Below are 15,838 nucleotides of genomic sequence, written 5' to 3'. Positions count from 1 at the left end.
GGTGCCTTCTGGAATCAGTGGCCAGAGTGTGTGGGTCCTCTTGTTTGCCACTCAAAAATTGACAGGACTCAGCTTTTCCTGGCTTCCACTTCCACTCCAAATCTTTTCTCTGCCTCAGAGCTTCTCACTTGTTTCTCCTTCCTTCCTTCCTTCCTTCCTTCCTTCAGAGCTGCAGTGAATGGTTGGGTAGGTTGTTCACTGAACAAAAGTATGCACCGCCAAGTGGGCCCGGCTTTGGGACTATCTGCCCCGAGGGGGGACCTTTTGCTCATTTAAGCAAAGGCACCGTATGGGCTCACTGTGGACTTTCATTCAATTATGAAATTAATTTCATTATGAAATTATGGAATTAATTAATTTCATTCAATTATGAAATAAACACCTACTTTGTACAAAGATGCCAATGCCTGTGTGGGCAAACAGATGCTGGCAGGGTAAGGATATGTCCTTGGGTGAGAATGTGGAACAGGAAAATTGGTACTGAAAGGGGGTGGAGATGGAAGAGAGGAAACTTGGAGGTGATATGAAGAAGAGGAGAACACAGGCCTAAGCAAGCAGTGAAAGTTCCTATGGAGAGGGAGAGGGCCCTCCAGGCCTGGCAAGATCTAGTCCTGCCCATTTCTCGAGCCACATCCCTCCCCCAACCTGGTCTCTACGCATCCTTTTCCTTCTCCTCTTCTCCTCGAGTGCTTTACCCACCCAATACCCAGCCCCCTTCATCCTACTATCTTCTAGCATTTAGCTAGATCATGCTACCACAGGAGGCTTCCCTGCGCTCCCAGGCGCAGTACTGTACTTTCCCACAACCTGCCTCCCCCAAGCTTCTCTCTCAACGTTTTTACAATTGCAATAATTTGGAAGATCATTTAATATTATGAGGCATATGGGGCGCCTGGGTGGCTCAGTCGGTGAAGCATCTGCCTTTGGCTCAGGTCGTGATCCCAGGGTCCTGGGATTGAGCCCCACATCGGGCTCCTTGCTCCACCCGGAGACTGCTTTCCCTCTCCCTCAGCCCCTCCCCTTGTGCTCACTCTCTCTCTCAAATAAGTAAACAAAATCTTTTTTAAAAATATATTAGGAGACATAATAAAGGCAGGGAGCGTGATGATCTGGCTTCTGTCTTGTTCCCAATTACATCCTCTGTGAAGGACACAGTGCCTGGCAGGGCGCTGACATTTGAATAACTTCACTTGAAAGAACAAGATGGTTGAAGCATGGCATAAGATGTTAAATGTCCCCTTTCTGGTTTGTACTTGGGGCAGATAAATTCCCCTTGCTGTTGGATGAACACTGAATCTCCTTTGATATCACAGTTCTGGGGAGTTGGCAAGTGAGAGTATTTTGTTACTGCCCTTTTCAAGACAAGGAAGTTGAGGCTCCAGAGCATGATGTGGCTTGCCTTAGATCACACGCAGTCAGTAGGAGGTAGAGCCGCGATTCATATCCACGACCGTCTGACTCTAGAACCCACGTTCTCGACCACATCCAAGTCTGCCTCCGCCTGGGTTCTCCACTCTGCCCAAGCAGAAGTGTGACTTGTCTGAAAATAGCCTTGGATTTGGTCCCTCTGCCCCCTCCAGATATCTCCCCACCACCCCTGGTCTTTATCCATCACTTTCTTGCTGAGCTCCCACCCTGGGGCCCAGGCCCGGGGCAGGGTTCCCACTGTGTGCCTCATGGACCACCTGCCCTCTGGGATGCTCCTTCAAAAAGGGGTTCCCTGCTCAAGGAGTTTGGGAACTCTGTGCTCTTTCTTACACTTTGGCCATCTCAAGGGACACCAACACAGGAAAGTTCCTGAGCAGGCCTCCAGTAAAGTCACCCACCCAACTCTATTATCCAGCATTCCTCGAGATACTTGAGAAAGGAGCCCATTTGTTTTTATGAAAAAAATCTTTTAACATCTCATAAGACTAGTGTTTCTCATAACACACTTTGCAAATACTGCCGCCGAGCTCGCTCCTGAGCTGACCATAAATGGTCTCTATAATTTGAATTTGTCACTCATGCTCCCCTCCTCCAGCCAGGCTGGAATTCTTATGGCCCCCATACACCCCCCTCACATTCCTGCCCACGCACTCTTGTTTTCAGCTATAGAAAAAGACTTTTGTGCAGGGCCCATAGCTGGTGCTCCAGAACCGTTCATTTCCCTTCCTTTGTTACTGTACACACGTGCATTTTACCTCACGGGATCGCTGTCATGGGCACCAGTTCATGGCTTGCTTCTCCTGCCTAACGTTCTTTCCAGAAACATGGTTCTATGTGTCAGGAAAGACCAGGCTACTTACAAATGGCTCTGTGGCTCTGGGCCAGTCCCCAAACTGTTTATTAGCAGTCCCAGATGCGATAAGAAACTTGCTTAGGGTGTAAATCATCTGTATGGATAAGCACTCCGTTTCGCTCAGCTGACAACTTTTTTCTTGCCATACGGGCTCCATTATTAGAAGCAGCGCACAGACTTAGATACTGGCTACACACTCTCGATTGCGGATGGTAACTGTTAGCAAATTGTGCGCCAGCTCCCTTGCATTCAGATTGACTTTGCTCACCATAGTTCTAATAATTATTCTGTATTGTGGCTCCTCAACACACCAGCGTTCGTCAACCCTATCCTGTTGTTGGGTATTTGGGCTGTTTCCAGGTCGTGGTGACGAGTAAAGCATTGCTGTGAACGGTTATGTATGCATCCGTGTGTTTTCTTCTGTGGCTCCCTCAGTTTTTAAGGACCACAGATCTGAGGCCAGAAAGGTGGAGGGTCATAAGTGGCACAGAGGCAGGCCTCCCACCCTGGCCTCCTGACCCGCGGCCCCTTGTTCCTTCCTCCAGCCCAAAGGGCCCTTCCTACTGGGCAGCTTTTCCATCCCTTTCATGCTTTTCTTTGCTAGGTTATGAGGTTTCTGCAGCATTCCCACGTGTTGTCTTTGGGAGCTTGAGAGAAATCCTTTTGGAATGTCCTGTGCCTTCTCCCTTGAGTTCCCGGCTTTGTTCAATTGTTCACCATAAATTCCTGCCCTGTTGGGAGGGGCCCAGGAGGCTGTTAAGTTTGCCAAAAATGGTGGTACCAACTCAGGCACGGCACACGTCTGAGGCTCTTTGTTTCTAACTGAGATTTCACCTTAAAAAAGGGCAATGTGGATGCAGTTTTGGGAGGGAGAGGGGATCCCCTCCTTCTAGTTTTCTGCTTCCTATGTAGAGGCCGCAGAACCAGTCAGGGGCAGACAGAAAAGACAGTGAGGGGTAAGGTGGGCCTGGGGAATGAGCAGGGGGTGGGGAGGGTTAGTGGAGGGCAAGATCCATAAGGTTCAGAGGTGGGGAAAGGTGGGTGGGGGAGTGAGGGTTGAGAGTGGGCCGGTGTGTTGCTCCAACATGCACCTTGGCAATACGCATGTATTTTCTGGAATCATAGAATGGTGGCATCAGATGATCTGTTTGAAAAGGGTTATGTCAGATTTTTTTTTAAACATACAAAAATAATTCTAATGTCACGCACCTATCCCCAAAGTGACCCAACGATGCAGGGACCAGCGGATTGGGCAATGGAGACCACAGGTGACCTTTGAGGAAATTTCTCCCTTTGTTTCCGGTTTCGCAGAGAGAGCAAATGCCAGGTTACCACTACCCTGTTCAGAACACTGGTGTTGAGGGGCAGCCCAAACCTCTGGAGTTAAACACCACCCTTGCTTTGTCTAATTTACCGTGTATTTTGGATACCAAGATTTACCCCTCTTTCTCTTGGAGTCCATTCAATAAATACTAAGAGAAAAAGCAATCTGGATAGAAAAAGCATTGGCTGAGGGTCAGAGCCCTGGGTTAGAATCCCAGCTCTGCTACGTGCCCACTGGAGGAGCTTGGGCATGTCACTTTTTCTTTCTGAGCCTCAGTTTCCCCCTCTGCAAAATGGGGTACTAAAACTTAGCCTCACAGGGAGCAGAGAGGGCTGAAAGCCTATATTTCAGGCCTTGGTGGCATGCCTGGAACATAGCGTGGGAGCTCAAGAAAGGATGAGGTACCCGTGCAGGCGTGAAGGACTTTCCCCGGCCACCCCCAGCTGTGGGGACACCTCGCTTCTTCTGTATACAAGCCGGACAGCACACTAGGGCCGTGGCATTGTTCTGTCACCAGCATGCTGCTTCCTGTTTACACAGACCTTGCAGATGCATGACTTGAACAGTGGACATGGAGGACTTCCTGTGGCCTCTGCGTGGCCACATGGAACAGAGAGCCTTCTCTAAGCTAAGCTAAGCTAAGAGCCTTACTTTCTCGGGACTTGGGCTGAGTGATTGTTGAAAGGGATTTGTGAGCCGTGAGTATCCAAGTAAATAAATACTAAGCAAAAAAGCAATTTTGGGGGCCAAACACAGAGCTCCTGTCCCTTGCACGTACAATCTAACACCCCCACCGATGGTCAAACTTCATTTGAGCACCGACTATGTATGGGGCTCTGTAATGATATTTACCACCCACTGTGTATATTTGCAGAGCACCTACTACTTACAAGGATGTTACAATCGTGACGTTAATTACGGAGCACCTACTGTGCACGTAATACTCTAGAATGACCCTGCCATCCAGTTTTAGAAGAGCCACTGTGTTGGATGCACTGTAATCATCTTTATCCTCAACATTTATGCCTGACCTCTTTGTGCCTCAGCTTTCTCATCTATACAATAGGGACAACAATATCGTCCTTGAAGGATTAATGTGGGGATTAAATGAGTTACTATGTAGAAAGCACTTAATGCCTGGTGTGTAGTTAAGAGCTTCATAAATGTTGGCCACCATCATGAATTGTTATTAAACATCCATCGTGTGCAAGACACTCTAACTATCCTCTAGACAATAGAAGTTACCATTGCTGAGCACCTACTGGGCACATGGCCCTGTCATCAGTATTAGTAACTGAGCCCCTATTGTGAGCCAGAATTGGGCCAGACACTGGAGACCTTAAGAGCAGTGCCCTAGACAAGGATCTTACACTCCAGTTCGGGGAAATTAAACTCTTTTGGAGGTGGGCATCTCCAGGAGAGTCAGGGTCAAATCTTATGCAAATATGGACCTAGAGCAGGAAGGGGATGGCTTTGAGTGGCCAGACAGAGGATTTGAGAATCAGGACACCCTCCCTTGAGTCGGGCCAAAGTGGATTCTGATAAGCTGTATTTCTACAAATGTTCACATGGGGAATGGGTCACTGGAGAACTGAGGACCCACCAGACAAAGGCCAAAGTCTTCTCCCTCGGGAGGGAAGGGATGCAAGAGACAAGGAAAGGAATGTGCTACATGCTGAGCTCTGGACCCAGGGAGGATATCTCTTGTTCTCCAGAGATGAAATAGAAGTGGGCATGTCAGAAGTGGGGGTGAATTCAGCAAACTAAGGGTCCCATACCCCCTTCCTTCCTCCTCTCCTGAGATAGGGATATCTTCCACCTCATGATAGGGATATTCAGGCTTGCCACTTTCTCTCTTTGGCCACAGAGCTGGGCTAGAGCAGGCCACTCCCTCCAAGAGTCATGGAATCTTGTGGAACTGCAGGTTCTGCATTATTTCAAGGTGAGCCCCATTCCACACTCTGACCTGCCATTGGCCCTCCTATTTCCAAGGAGACAGGAAAGCTCTGGCAAGAAGGGCCTGGGCCTGAAGTTCAGAGCCACACAGAAATGGCCCTGAGGCCTGAAATGTGAAGCTGGCTCAGGACTCAGAAGGCCTGAGTTCTGGAGAGTCAAGGGGTTGTGGGGGTGGGGGGCACTCTTGATTCTCAGCCCAAGCCTGGCTTGGGTCTAGGAGGACAGACTCAGAAATATCAGAGTCTGGGCCCCTTGAACCCATCAAAACTACCCTACTCATTTACGGAAGGGGAAACAGGCCTGGGGAGAGAAAGTGATGTACCCAAGGTCCCACAAGAGGCTAGTGATAGAACCAGGCTGGAATCCCAGTCTCCAAAGTCCCTCAAGCAGCAGGACGGTGGAGAGCTGGGTGCCTTGTAGAGCCTGACTTCTCAGCACAAATCAGTTCAGTCTCTGAAGGTTCGGAGCCCCCCTTGGTGGCCCAGGGAACATTTTCTCAGACATTTGCAGTGAGAAACTCAGGACCTCCTCATTCTGACCCTCCAGCCCTCCTCTGGCCTGGACAGAACCACTCTTCAGAGATTTCCCAGGAAGGGCAGGCCCTCCAGTGGCAACCATCCCTGGTTGCCTCTCCCACTCGCCATCCTAAAATTTTTCCTCTACATCCATCTTAAGCCTTGGTCACTAAAACCACATCCTTAAAAGAATATATATAAAGTACTTAGAACAGTGCCTGCCACATAGTTAGTGCTCCAGGAATTTCTGCTATTACTATCATCATCATCATCATCATCATCATCATCATTATTTCTGCTCACACTGGGCAGTACTGAAATCAACATCAGTGATGATCCTGAAACCACAAGAGGAGGAATAGGAATTGGGAACGGATAGCTAGTCTATTTCTTCCCATGGGGAAACTCCCCAGTGACCCATTCAATATATAAACCGGGGATTCTAAACTGAGGCCTGTGGGCCTCACATTCCACCTGCAAGTATTTTTCTTCGGCCCACAGAGCACTATGACATTTTTGAGTTTGTTGTTCGCATATAAAAATGAGATTCCTGGCTTCCTTTGAAAAAGAAACAACCCGTTGGAGAGCTGGGTTTAGACCAAGTATTTCCTCTCCACCTAGCCCAGTTCACCTGTTAACTTCCACCTTCCTGGCCCTATAGGTCATTGAGTTTATAACCCCCAATCTAAATGGCTGTCCCCCCCCCCCCCCCTCAACAGAACCTTGGAAGGAGTATTTTGCCACAGACAATTTATTTTCTACAACTGCAGCCTGATGGACACGTACCCATTTCCTGGTCGATGTTACCACCAGCTACAGGGTTTGGAGATGGGCTCGGGGGCTCTCCAGCCCAAGCGGATTGCCTCCCAGAACTTGGGCAGACGGCCTAAGGAAAAGATCCCATTGCCAAACAAGGGGAGCTCAGGCAGCTTCATCCCTGGCCTCTGCGGCAGCTCAGGCATGAGTCTCCGGCTTTGAAGCTGGCGTGAGTAACTGGCATTGGCAGACTCATCCACACATTGCAGGGTGTTGACACCCCTGGTGGACGGCACCATGCACGTGTTGGCGGAGTTGTCAAAGGCAGCCATGCTGGTGCTGGGGTTGGAGTAACTGTGGGGGAACGAGTGGTCTGGGTGGTCCAGGTGGATGGAGTTGGCGGTGCGTTCCAGGTAGTTGGCGGCAAGCCTTGGCAGGCTCAGGGATGATTTGGGGCAGTTGGTATAGAAGGCACTGGTGGATCTGTCAAGGTAGTTGATGCCTTTGATGAGTTGGTCCAGGAAGGTGGGGCTACAGCGGCCCAAGGGACCATCCGTACAGAGCAGGCAGTGGGGGCTGCTGTGCCAAGTGGGCCTCCTGGACGCCTTGGGGTGGGTTGCGAGGTGGTTGGTCTCTACACACTTGGAGTTGTAGGGGCGGCCCATGCAGATTTTCCTCCCTGGGAGTCTGGGGGACCTGGGGCTGTCGGACTTCTTGGAGGGGCTCCTGCAGCTACTGAACTCCGAGCCACTTGGGGTGCGGGGGCACTTGAGACTTTTGGCCCGGGTCACGTTGGGGCCGTGGGGCCAGCCCGGAGTCGGGGCTAAGGACACATTGTTGGCATGGTTCAAGTAGCTGGAAGTGTTGGACCGGCCCACCAGACGTCCAGACATCATCCCTGCTGGGCAGATGAGCTTCGTGGCACTGACCTGCTGTGAGCTCCCCTGGAGGCTGGCTACCTGGGCCTGGGGAAGACAGTTGGGTCGGCTCTGCTTGGCTCCATGCCCCCCGCCCCGCACGCTTTCTCCGCATGTGCCCCCTCTGCCTCCCCAACATCACCCTCCTCCCACCCCTCCTCCTCCTCCTTGGCCCAGGGATTTTCAAACTGGAAAACAGACATCTTATTCTTCGGAAAGCAAGAGATGGGGATGAAGGCAAGGCCCCGAGAACAACCGAGGCCAGAGGACCGTTAGGGAAAAGTGAGGCAGTCTCCTTGTTCCTGTAGCTCTCGCCCATATTCTGAAATTCCCATTTGCCTTTTAAGCAAGGACTCCAGAAGACCACAAAAGCCAAGGACTGAATCTCTAATGGGGAAATTCCAAGCCCTGAGAGAGAGACCTTCTTTCCGGGTAATATTAAATAGCTAATCATCAACAACACAATGCACCTGATACTAAAAAATTGTACCCGGGAAGTGATGTAATACTATATGTACTCTCTCCTTGCCTGGCCCTTTGGTTGTGTCTTGCGTATAATTGTTGCTATGAATCAAGGAGGTGGGCATTATTCTATTCCCGGTTGACAGATGGGGAAACTCAGTCTCAGAGAGATTACGTGACTTGCCTCCGATTCCAAGCTTGTAAGTGGCGGGGCCGAGGTAGTATCTTGGGTGTGTCTGATGATCTCTGAAAGACAATGCTATGTCGGGGTCACTTTGGCCCCCCTCGCAGTCTCTTAAGGAAGAGTTCTCCCCACACCTGCTCTGCCTGCTGGATGGGGGCCCTAATGGGGAGAACCAGATGGACAAGGGTGCTTGCTAAACCCCATAGTTAAGTTGATCCTGACTTTAGGAATCCCAACTGAGAGGGGCAGAGGTAGTACAACAAGTCTACCAATGGGACTGCCCTTTTAAGGTCACGGCCTTCCAGGATATCTGATCTTGATATCTGGGGTCTCTTCATCCACTCCACAAGAGGAGGGGGCATTGGGATTCCTACTCCTTGCGGTCTGAACGTGGGCGCTTCACTGAGACTAAGGCCTGCCCAGGCCAAGAAGATGCTCAGGCCATTTAACCCCATCTCCTGTCCCAGCCAAGGGCAGTGGAGTCCTCCCCCCCCCTTGTTCCCACTGTCCCCTGGTTCCCCAATACTCCCCTACCCCCAACCAGAGGGAAGGCCTGATTTCTCTCCCCCAGTACTGCCAGCTTGAGCTCATTTTCCACTTCTGCGCAGTGAGAACAGAGCAGTATTTGAGCCTGTCCCACCCAGAAAACAGCTGTCGGCTCCTCTTCCAGCCCACGGCCCTCAGCTGCCCTTGTCCTTTGGGTCTGAACCGAGTGGAATGTACAGACCCTTGACTCTTTCCTTCCAGGTCCAACCCCACCCTGTCTCCTCCTCCGGAAATGCAGGAGGTGACTGAGGGCTGACCCCCACAGTGCCCCACCCTTCCCTTCCTGGCTGGCTGGGCCCCATCTGCCATCAGGGCCCTCTCCCACGCTCACTCTGCCTTTAGGGGGTAGATGACTTAGCCCTCCTGTTGCTCTCCACGGGGGATACCTTCATGCCGCCACTCCAGACTGCTGGCCATGTCATAGAATCATGGAATCCTAGAGCTGGGAGGGGCCTCCAGAGGTCATCCTGGCCAGGCCCCTGCCTCCAGGCCCGCGCCACACTAAGCCCTCCAGGACAGATGGGCCCTATTTTTGCAACGAGACTGGGGTGGATGTTTTCCAGTGTTCCTTGTTGTTTTTCTGGTGTTTAATTATGCGGAGAGTCAGGAAGTTCTATACTGGTCCTGATCTAGCTTCCATTGGCCGTGGTCAACATCAGTCACTTCTCTTTTCTCACTGGCTCAGCAAACACGTATTGAGTCTCCCCAGAGTGCTGTCGCTTCGAGTAACCCATTCTTGAGCATAACTGCATGGTCTCTCCTTCCTCGCCAAGGTCAGTGACCTGGCGTAGAGTATCTCCTACACGGTGGGCTCTGGCCGGAGCCTGAGGACTCTTCAGCCAGCAAATCTCAGAAGCTCCATGCCCTCTACCCAGCCCTGGTTCCTAGGGGGCACTCAGGACATATTTGCCAAGAAAAGCCTCCCTCTGTCATGTCCTTCTCTCAGATATTAAAAATACAGTTTTACTTTTTACTTTGAAAAATTTTCAAACTTCCTGAAAACTTGTAAGACAATGAACTCCCATGTAGCCCTCATCCAAATCCACAAATTATTAATGCTCTTGCCATGTTTATCACTACGTACACACACACACACACACACACACACACACACACACACACACACACACACTATTATTTTTTGATAGGAAGTTACAGACAACAGCATCTTTTAGCCCTGAACACTTGGGGCTGTATCTCCTGCATACCGAACGAACAGAGACATCTTCTTGTTTCTTTTTTTTTCTCCAAGTTTTAGATATTTCTTAATCCGTGTAAACCCCAACACGATGCACCAACATGATTTCATGCATTTAGAGGGGAAATATTTCCTGGATGAGCGGAAAGTTGTGCGGATGGTTTCTGGAAGACCTTCATTCTAAGCAGCTTTTTAGTGAAATATTTCATTTAGAAGCCCGGACCTTCTTTCGTTTGCTGTAGTCTGCATTCACTGAGTAGAACTTGTACCGATCACAGGAACCCCGTTCGTTCCAGCGTTCTGGGTTATGCTTCCTACCCCAACTGACATCTGGATCGAACAATACCAAGCACAAGACATACAGCACTGCTCCCGTACCCTCTTCTCCAATAAAAATGAAGAGGAGGAGTGAGGCGTCTGAGTTTCCCACTTTTCAGGTAAAATATGGCTAAAAGCTTACGGAGTAAGTGGAAACGGAAGATGCGTGCAGAAAAGAGAAAAAAGAATGCCCCGAAGGAACTCAGCAGACTTAAAAGTATTCTTAAAGTAGATAGTGATGTTTTAATGAAAGATGTTCAAGAGATAGCAACTGTGGTGGTACCCAAACACTGTCAAGAGAAAACTCAATGTGTGGTACAAGATGAAAAAGATGACGTGAAAATGGAGACTGAAATTAAGAGAAACAAGAAGAGTCTTCTAGATCAGCATGGACAGTACCCCATATGGATGAACCAGAGACAGAGGAAAAGGCTGAAGGCAAAGCGAGAAAAAGGGAAGGGGAAAAGCAAAGTAAAGGCAGCAAAGGGTCTGGCCTGGTAGACTCTTAAAAACTTGAAAACTCCTACATGGGACAGGCCTTTGGTTAGAATGTGTACATGGATTTCAACTTCCACCAAATGAAAACTTGGTTTCCATATTTCACTTGGCCTTGTTCTTCAATTCAAACTCAACTTAACTCCTCAACTTTGTTTTGGGAGCTTGAATAAAATCTTTGATGAATGAAAGCTAAAAAAAAAAAAAAAAAAAAAAATGAAGAGGAGGATGGAGTTCGGATGCTTCGTGGCCTGACCCAGGATCTGGCAGAACATGACTGGGTCCAGGAGAAGAACAGATCACATCTGTGAGGCCCAGCACGAAATAGTCCCCACACCGAGGACGAAGGGACATCCCGGACATCCCGGACATCTCACACCTCCACACTACAATGACCAAATACAGGACACTGGGCCATGGGAGAGTACGATCCTCTACTATACGGTCCACATCCACATTTTGCTGATTGCCCCTCTGACGTTCTTCATGGCAACTCTTCTTCCCATGCAAGATCCAAGCCAGGAGCACGCGTGGCCTCCGTTCTCAGGTGTCTTTGGTTTCCTTCAACCTGGAGCAGTTCTTCAGCCCTTTTTTGTCTTCCGTGACCTGGACGTGTTTGAAGAGCATGGGCACATCATTCTGGAGAGGGTTCTCCAGTCTGGGTTTAATCCAATGTTTCTGAATGACCAGACCCAGGATCATCAAGTGCTGTGTAACATGGAAACCTCTGCGTGGGCTCTCCCCAGCCCACAGCCAGTGAGCCTTTTGGCCCTGGGGTGGGGTGGTTATTGTTGCTGAAACAGGGAGCCAAGAGGAGAGATCAAAGGGCCCCCAAGAAGGAGGAAGAAAGGTGTGGGGGAACTCAGGGGACCAAGGAAGTGGTGTTAAGAGTTCCCTTGTGGGGCCTCAGGCTGGCCTGGATCTGTTCTGGGCTGGGGGCCAGGCAGGCAGCCAGCAAGAGGGCTGGGCCTCTGTCCCGTTTGTCCTGAAGCTACCCAGGCATCAGGATCACTGGCCATTTCTGGCCTGGGCACTAAGAGCCTCTGGAAATAAGTCCAGGACAATTATTTTAGGAGGAATGTGCTATTCCTCCATCTTCCCAGAAAGCCAGGCTGCGTCCCAGAAGATCAGGAATGTCCCTCTCTGGCCTCCCTAGCTCCAAGGGATCTCTAAATACTCTGGGGGCTGCAGAAGTCTTTAGGGCCAGAAGTGGGGTCAAGGAGACTGAATGCCCTTTCCCTGGGTGGGGAGGGGAGGTTCTGTCCTTAGATCCTGGGCTTTCAGGGTCCATTCTTGAGTCAGGCCAGCTGGTTAGGGACCAGCTGACTCCAAGCATGAGGGCACATGAGGAGGAGGGTATGGGGAAGCTGCCTGCCCTACCTCTTGCCCAGCCCCAGCCCCAGCCCCAAGAGACTGACATGGGTGGAGCACCTGCTAGGCACCAGGACCTCCCACCCTCTCATGTAATCCTCACAGCACCCCTGAGAGGTAGGTATTTGGTTTTCCCGATGAGGTAATTGAAACACAGAAAGGGCAAGAGACTTACCCAAGCTCACCCGGCAATCGGAACTAGAACCTGGTGTTCTGGCTCTATCCAGAGGGGGCCACTCCTCTCGCTCGGTGAGGACACAGTAGGCGACCCTGGGAACTGGGCGGAGTTGGGAGGGGTCCAACATGGAGACACAGGCTGGTGGGCAGCTGAAGCCCTGTCCCCCACCAAACCCCATCACCCACCACTCAGCAAGCCCGGCTGCCTCTTCCCTCCCTAGCACTGCAGGGATGAATGTCAGGGTCTGACAATGTCCTGGGTGGGTGCCCTGCACAGTCCCCAGCCACCGCAGCGCCCCCCCTTGCCCCACCGGGTCCAGCTCCAACCTTGGCTCCCTAGCTCCATTACCAAACCAGCTTGGCTTTCCATCATCCCTTGCCCCTCCCCCTCCCGCCCGCCTCAGCAGTTCTAGGTATGGCCTCTTGGGTCCCACTACATCCAGCAGGGGCCCTTTCTCTAGCCCAGGTATGAGGAGTTTGAGGGCATCTCATTCCTCTGGGCTATCCCAGAATGGAGGGAATAGCCTCCTTCTCCAGAGACCGTCCCATTAGCACCTATGCTGCTTATTCACCACCCCCCACTGCCCCCCTACCTCCGCATCTGCCACTCAGCAGTTACCCTTCTCCTCTGGGGCCTGAGGTGGTGGGGACAGGTGTTCCCATGTCCTTTCAGTCACATGGCTCCTGGAAGCATCAAAGATAAGGAGCAAGCGGAGCTTGGCAGCCCCGAGTGTGAGCTCAGCAGCTGCAGGCTTGAGACCCCCACGTTAGTCCAGGGGACAGCAGGAGCCAAGAGCCATGAAACTTTCTTGGCTGTCCCAACCTGCCTGGAGGACATCTGTGCCCAGCCTCAGGCCACTATTAGCAGTGTGACTCACCTGAGCCTTTACCTGCCAGCTTGCTTGCAGGGCTGAAAAATGTTTACTGGGCTGGGTCCTGGCCCTCCCATTAGCTACAGCCTTTCACCCACCCAAGCACAGTGAGTCACACACCCCCATTCCCCCAGCAAACTCAAGGATAGAGGCCCTCTGCTCACCAGCTGCCAAAACAGCCTTCCCCAAACCCACATGTGGCAGGTACAAGCCGGGACGGATTTGAGCTCAGAAGCATTGGGGCAGGTGTGGCTTCACAGGAACCCCAGCCAACAAGAACTTCCCTCCTGCCAAGCCACCTTAGGGATTTGGGCGTAGAGCAGCCAAGGTGGGGGAGGACAGGGCTCCTGTCTTCATGGGGCCCGGGAAATTTCCTCTAAGGGAGGTGGGGACCATGGCCATATGCAGGTTTATCGACCACCTTGCTGGGAGAAGACGTAGGAAGTAGGGCGGCAAGTAACTGGCTCAGCTGTGACCTTGGGTAAGTGCTTGAACTTCTCCAAACCTCCATCTGCTGTTCTGTAAAAGGGGCAGGGAGGGCTCTCAGTGGACCTTGTAGACTGCCTGGCTTGCAGGACGAGCTAATGTTTGTGAAATGCCCTCGGGCGCTGCAGGCTCGGGGGAGCAGCAGGGGCGTGCTGGGGTCAGCTCGGACTGGCTCACAGAGCCGATTTGTTAAATATTCCAGAATTTGGGGAATGGGTTGTTACATCGCTGGTAGCTTGAAATCAGCCATGGTGGTTGATTACAAGCTACCAGGGGATTGGCACAGCAACACATCAGGTGTGTTTCTTTGTGTGTGTTTCTTTTCTGAGCCCCAGCTCACCAGCCTACCATGGCAGCTGTGTGAAACTTCTGCTTCCTTATCCATAAAACCATAATAATAATAATGGCCCGTGTGTGTCTAGTGCGTACTGTGTCCCAGCTGCTGTGTGTAACTGTCTGTGTCAGCTTGGCTGGGGCACCTGGATGGGTGTGCCCACATGGCTGGTTAAACCTTATTGCTGGGTGTGTCTGTGAAGGTGTTTCTGGGAGGCAGACCCCAGTGTGGGTCAGCATTATCCAATTTGTTGAAGGCCAAAAGAGAACAGAAAAGGTTGCATTTGTTCTCTGCCTGCCTGAGTTGGGCTAGGAATCCATCAGTCCTGGTTCTTACACCTTCAGACCTGGCTTGGCATCTACACGATTGGTTGTCTGGTTCTCAGTCCTTTGAACCACACCACCTGCTTTCCTGGGTCTTAACCTCCATAATTGCATGAGCCAATACTAATAATAAATTTCTTCACATATATATTTATGTACCTATAGACTAAAAGTTTGTGTCCCTCCAAAATTCGTATGTTGAAACCTAACCCCCCATGGGGTGGCGCTTGGAGGTGGGGTCTTTGGGAGGTGAGTAGATCATGAGAGTGGAGCCCTCATGGAGTTAGTGCCCCAGAGAGCATCCTCACCCCTTCCGTCACGTGAGGACACAGCAAGAAAATGCTTCTGTGCCCCAGGAAGCAAGCTCTTACCAGACACCAAGGCTGCCAACACCTTGATCTCAGACTCCCAGCCTTCAGCCCTGTGAGAAATAAATGGTTGTTACTTTAAGCCTCCCAGTCTGTGGTATTTTGGCGTTATAACCTGAACATAGGCTAAGACATCTCTGTATTTCTTCTTACTGGTTCTGTTTCTCTGGGGAAGCTGGCTATGATACTGTGCTAAGTGCTTTATACGCATTCACTCATTTATCACTCATTCCAACCTTACGAGGTAGATAGGACCAGCACCCCCATTTTTCAGATGAGAAGCTGAAGGGCAGAGGTGAAGTAACTCACCTGAAGGAACACAGGCAAGGTTCTGGCTCCCCTCTGCCTGCCAACTGCAGTACCTACTGCCACAGGGGCCACCATCGCTTTGTCTTTGATGAAGCATTCACTGAGTGGAGACACTGTCCTGAGCATTCTCCACAGGTAACAGGTACACCCCCAAGCCCTCCAGCTTTCTGGGGTACCTTTTCCCGTAGTAGTCAAATAAGACAGCTCAAACCTCCATTCTGTGTGCCGTGGGAAGTTTGGAGCCTTCCCCACTTTTTCTGAGGGAACCCGGGAGGCTGTTGTAGTCTCCCGTCACCACTCAGTCTGGGTCCAATTCTCAGACCCCCCCCTGCTCCCCCGCCTTCTCTGGCTGTCACCTTTTCTCAGGGGCACCCCCCCGCCCCTCCTGGCCACCATGACCACTATTCCCTCCTTATCCGTTCCCCCAGCCACCACAGACATGCAACGACTGTGTGTGACAGACTTTCCTAAAGGCACAGGGTGACAGAAGGGTGACAACCCAGCATGGGACGAAAGGCAGCCCACGTGGAATAAATGGTGATGACTCAGTTCACGTCTCTTGGCCTCCTCTCTGCTCAGGCTCAGGCCTCCCGCCATGAAGCTGGTGGGAAACCCTGCTCTGGCTCCCCTCCTCCCCCCCCCCCCC

The 15,838-nt window shown here is 51.2% G+C and overlaps 3 protein-coding genes across 7 annotated transcripts; 1 reads left to right on the top strand and 2 right to left on the bottom strand.

Annotated features, from left to right (window-relative positions):
* Positions 1-2,520: 2,520 nt before the first annotated feature.
* Positions 2,521-12,562, bottom strand: LOC112812209 (uncharacterized). Of its 5 annotated transcripts, XR_012381429.1 has the most exons (4): positions 9,328-9,349; positions 6,863-7,797; positions 3,373-3,425; positions 2,521-2,734 (listed from the first exon to the last, which is right to left on the bottom strand). XR_012381429.1 is itself a non-coding variant. In XM_073903614.1 (2 exons), the coding sequence occupies exon 2, from the start codon at positions 7,726-7,728 to the stop codon at positions 6,880-6,882; it is 849 nt and encodes a 282-aa protein (XP_073759715.1). In that variant the 5' UTR covers positions 7,729-7,797; positions 12,499-12,562; the 3' UTR covers positions 6,810-6,879. The 5 variants fall into 5 exon arrangements, 4 of the variants coding, with proteins under 4 accessions (XP_073759715.1, XP_073759714.1, XP_025712691.1 ...); XM_073903614.1 differs by lacking the exons at positions 2,521-2,734; positions 3,373-3,425; positions 9,328-9,349 and adding an exon at positions 12,499-12,562 and having other exon boundaries at positions 6,810-7,797; XM_073903613.1 differs by lacking the exons at positions 2,521-2,734; positions 3,373-3,425 and having other exon boundaries at positions 6,810-7,797.
* Positions 10,193-11,227, bottom strand: LOC112811711 (cytochrome c oxidase subunit NDUFA4-like). The gene is made up of 2 exons (XM_025855956.2): positions 11,182-11,227; positions 10,193-10,547 (listed from the first exon to the last, which is right to left on the bottom strand). The coding sequence occupies exons 1-2, from the start codon at positions 11,225-11,227 to the stop codon at positions 10,345-10,347; spliced, it is 249 nt and encodes an 82-aa protein (XP_025711741.1). The 3' UTR covers positions 10,193-10,344.
* LOC112812041 (protein LLP homolog) lies at positions 10,553-11,143 on the top strand. The gene has a single exon (XM_025856605.1). It carries the CDS (start codon positions 10,584-10,586, stop codon positions 10,956-10,958), a length of 375 nt encoding a protein of 124 aa, XP_025712390.1. The 5' UTR covers positions 10,553-10,583; the 3' UTR covers positions 10,959-11,143.
* Positions 12,563-15,838: the final 3,276 nt, after the last annotated feature.

Source organism: Callorhinus ursinus, unplaced genomic scaffold (assembly GCF_003265705.2).
Source record: "Callorhinus ursinus isolate GAN/ISIS: 27379988/994484 unplaced genomic scaffold, GSC_fseal_2.0 scaffold18, whole genome shotgun sequence".
In the NCBI taxonomy this organism is placed as follows: domain Eukaryota; kingdom Metazoa; phylum Chordata; class Mammalia; order Carnivora; family Otariidae; genus Callorhinus; species Callorhinus ursinus.
The sequence above is the reverse complement of the archived record's forward strand: the minus strand, read 5'-3'. Positions and strand labels throughout refer to the sequence as shown.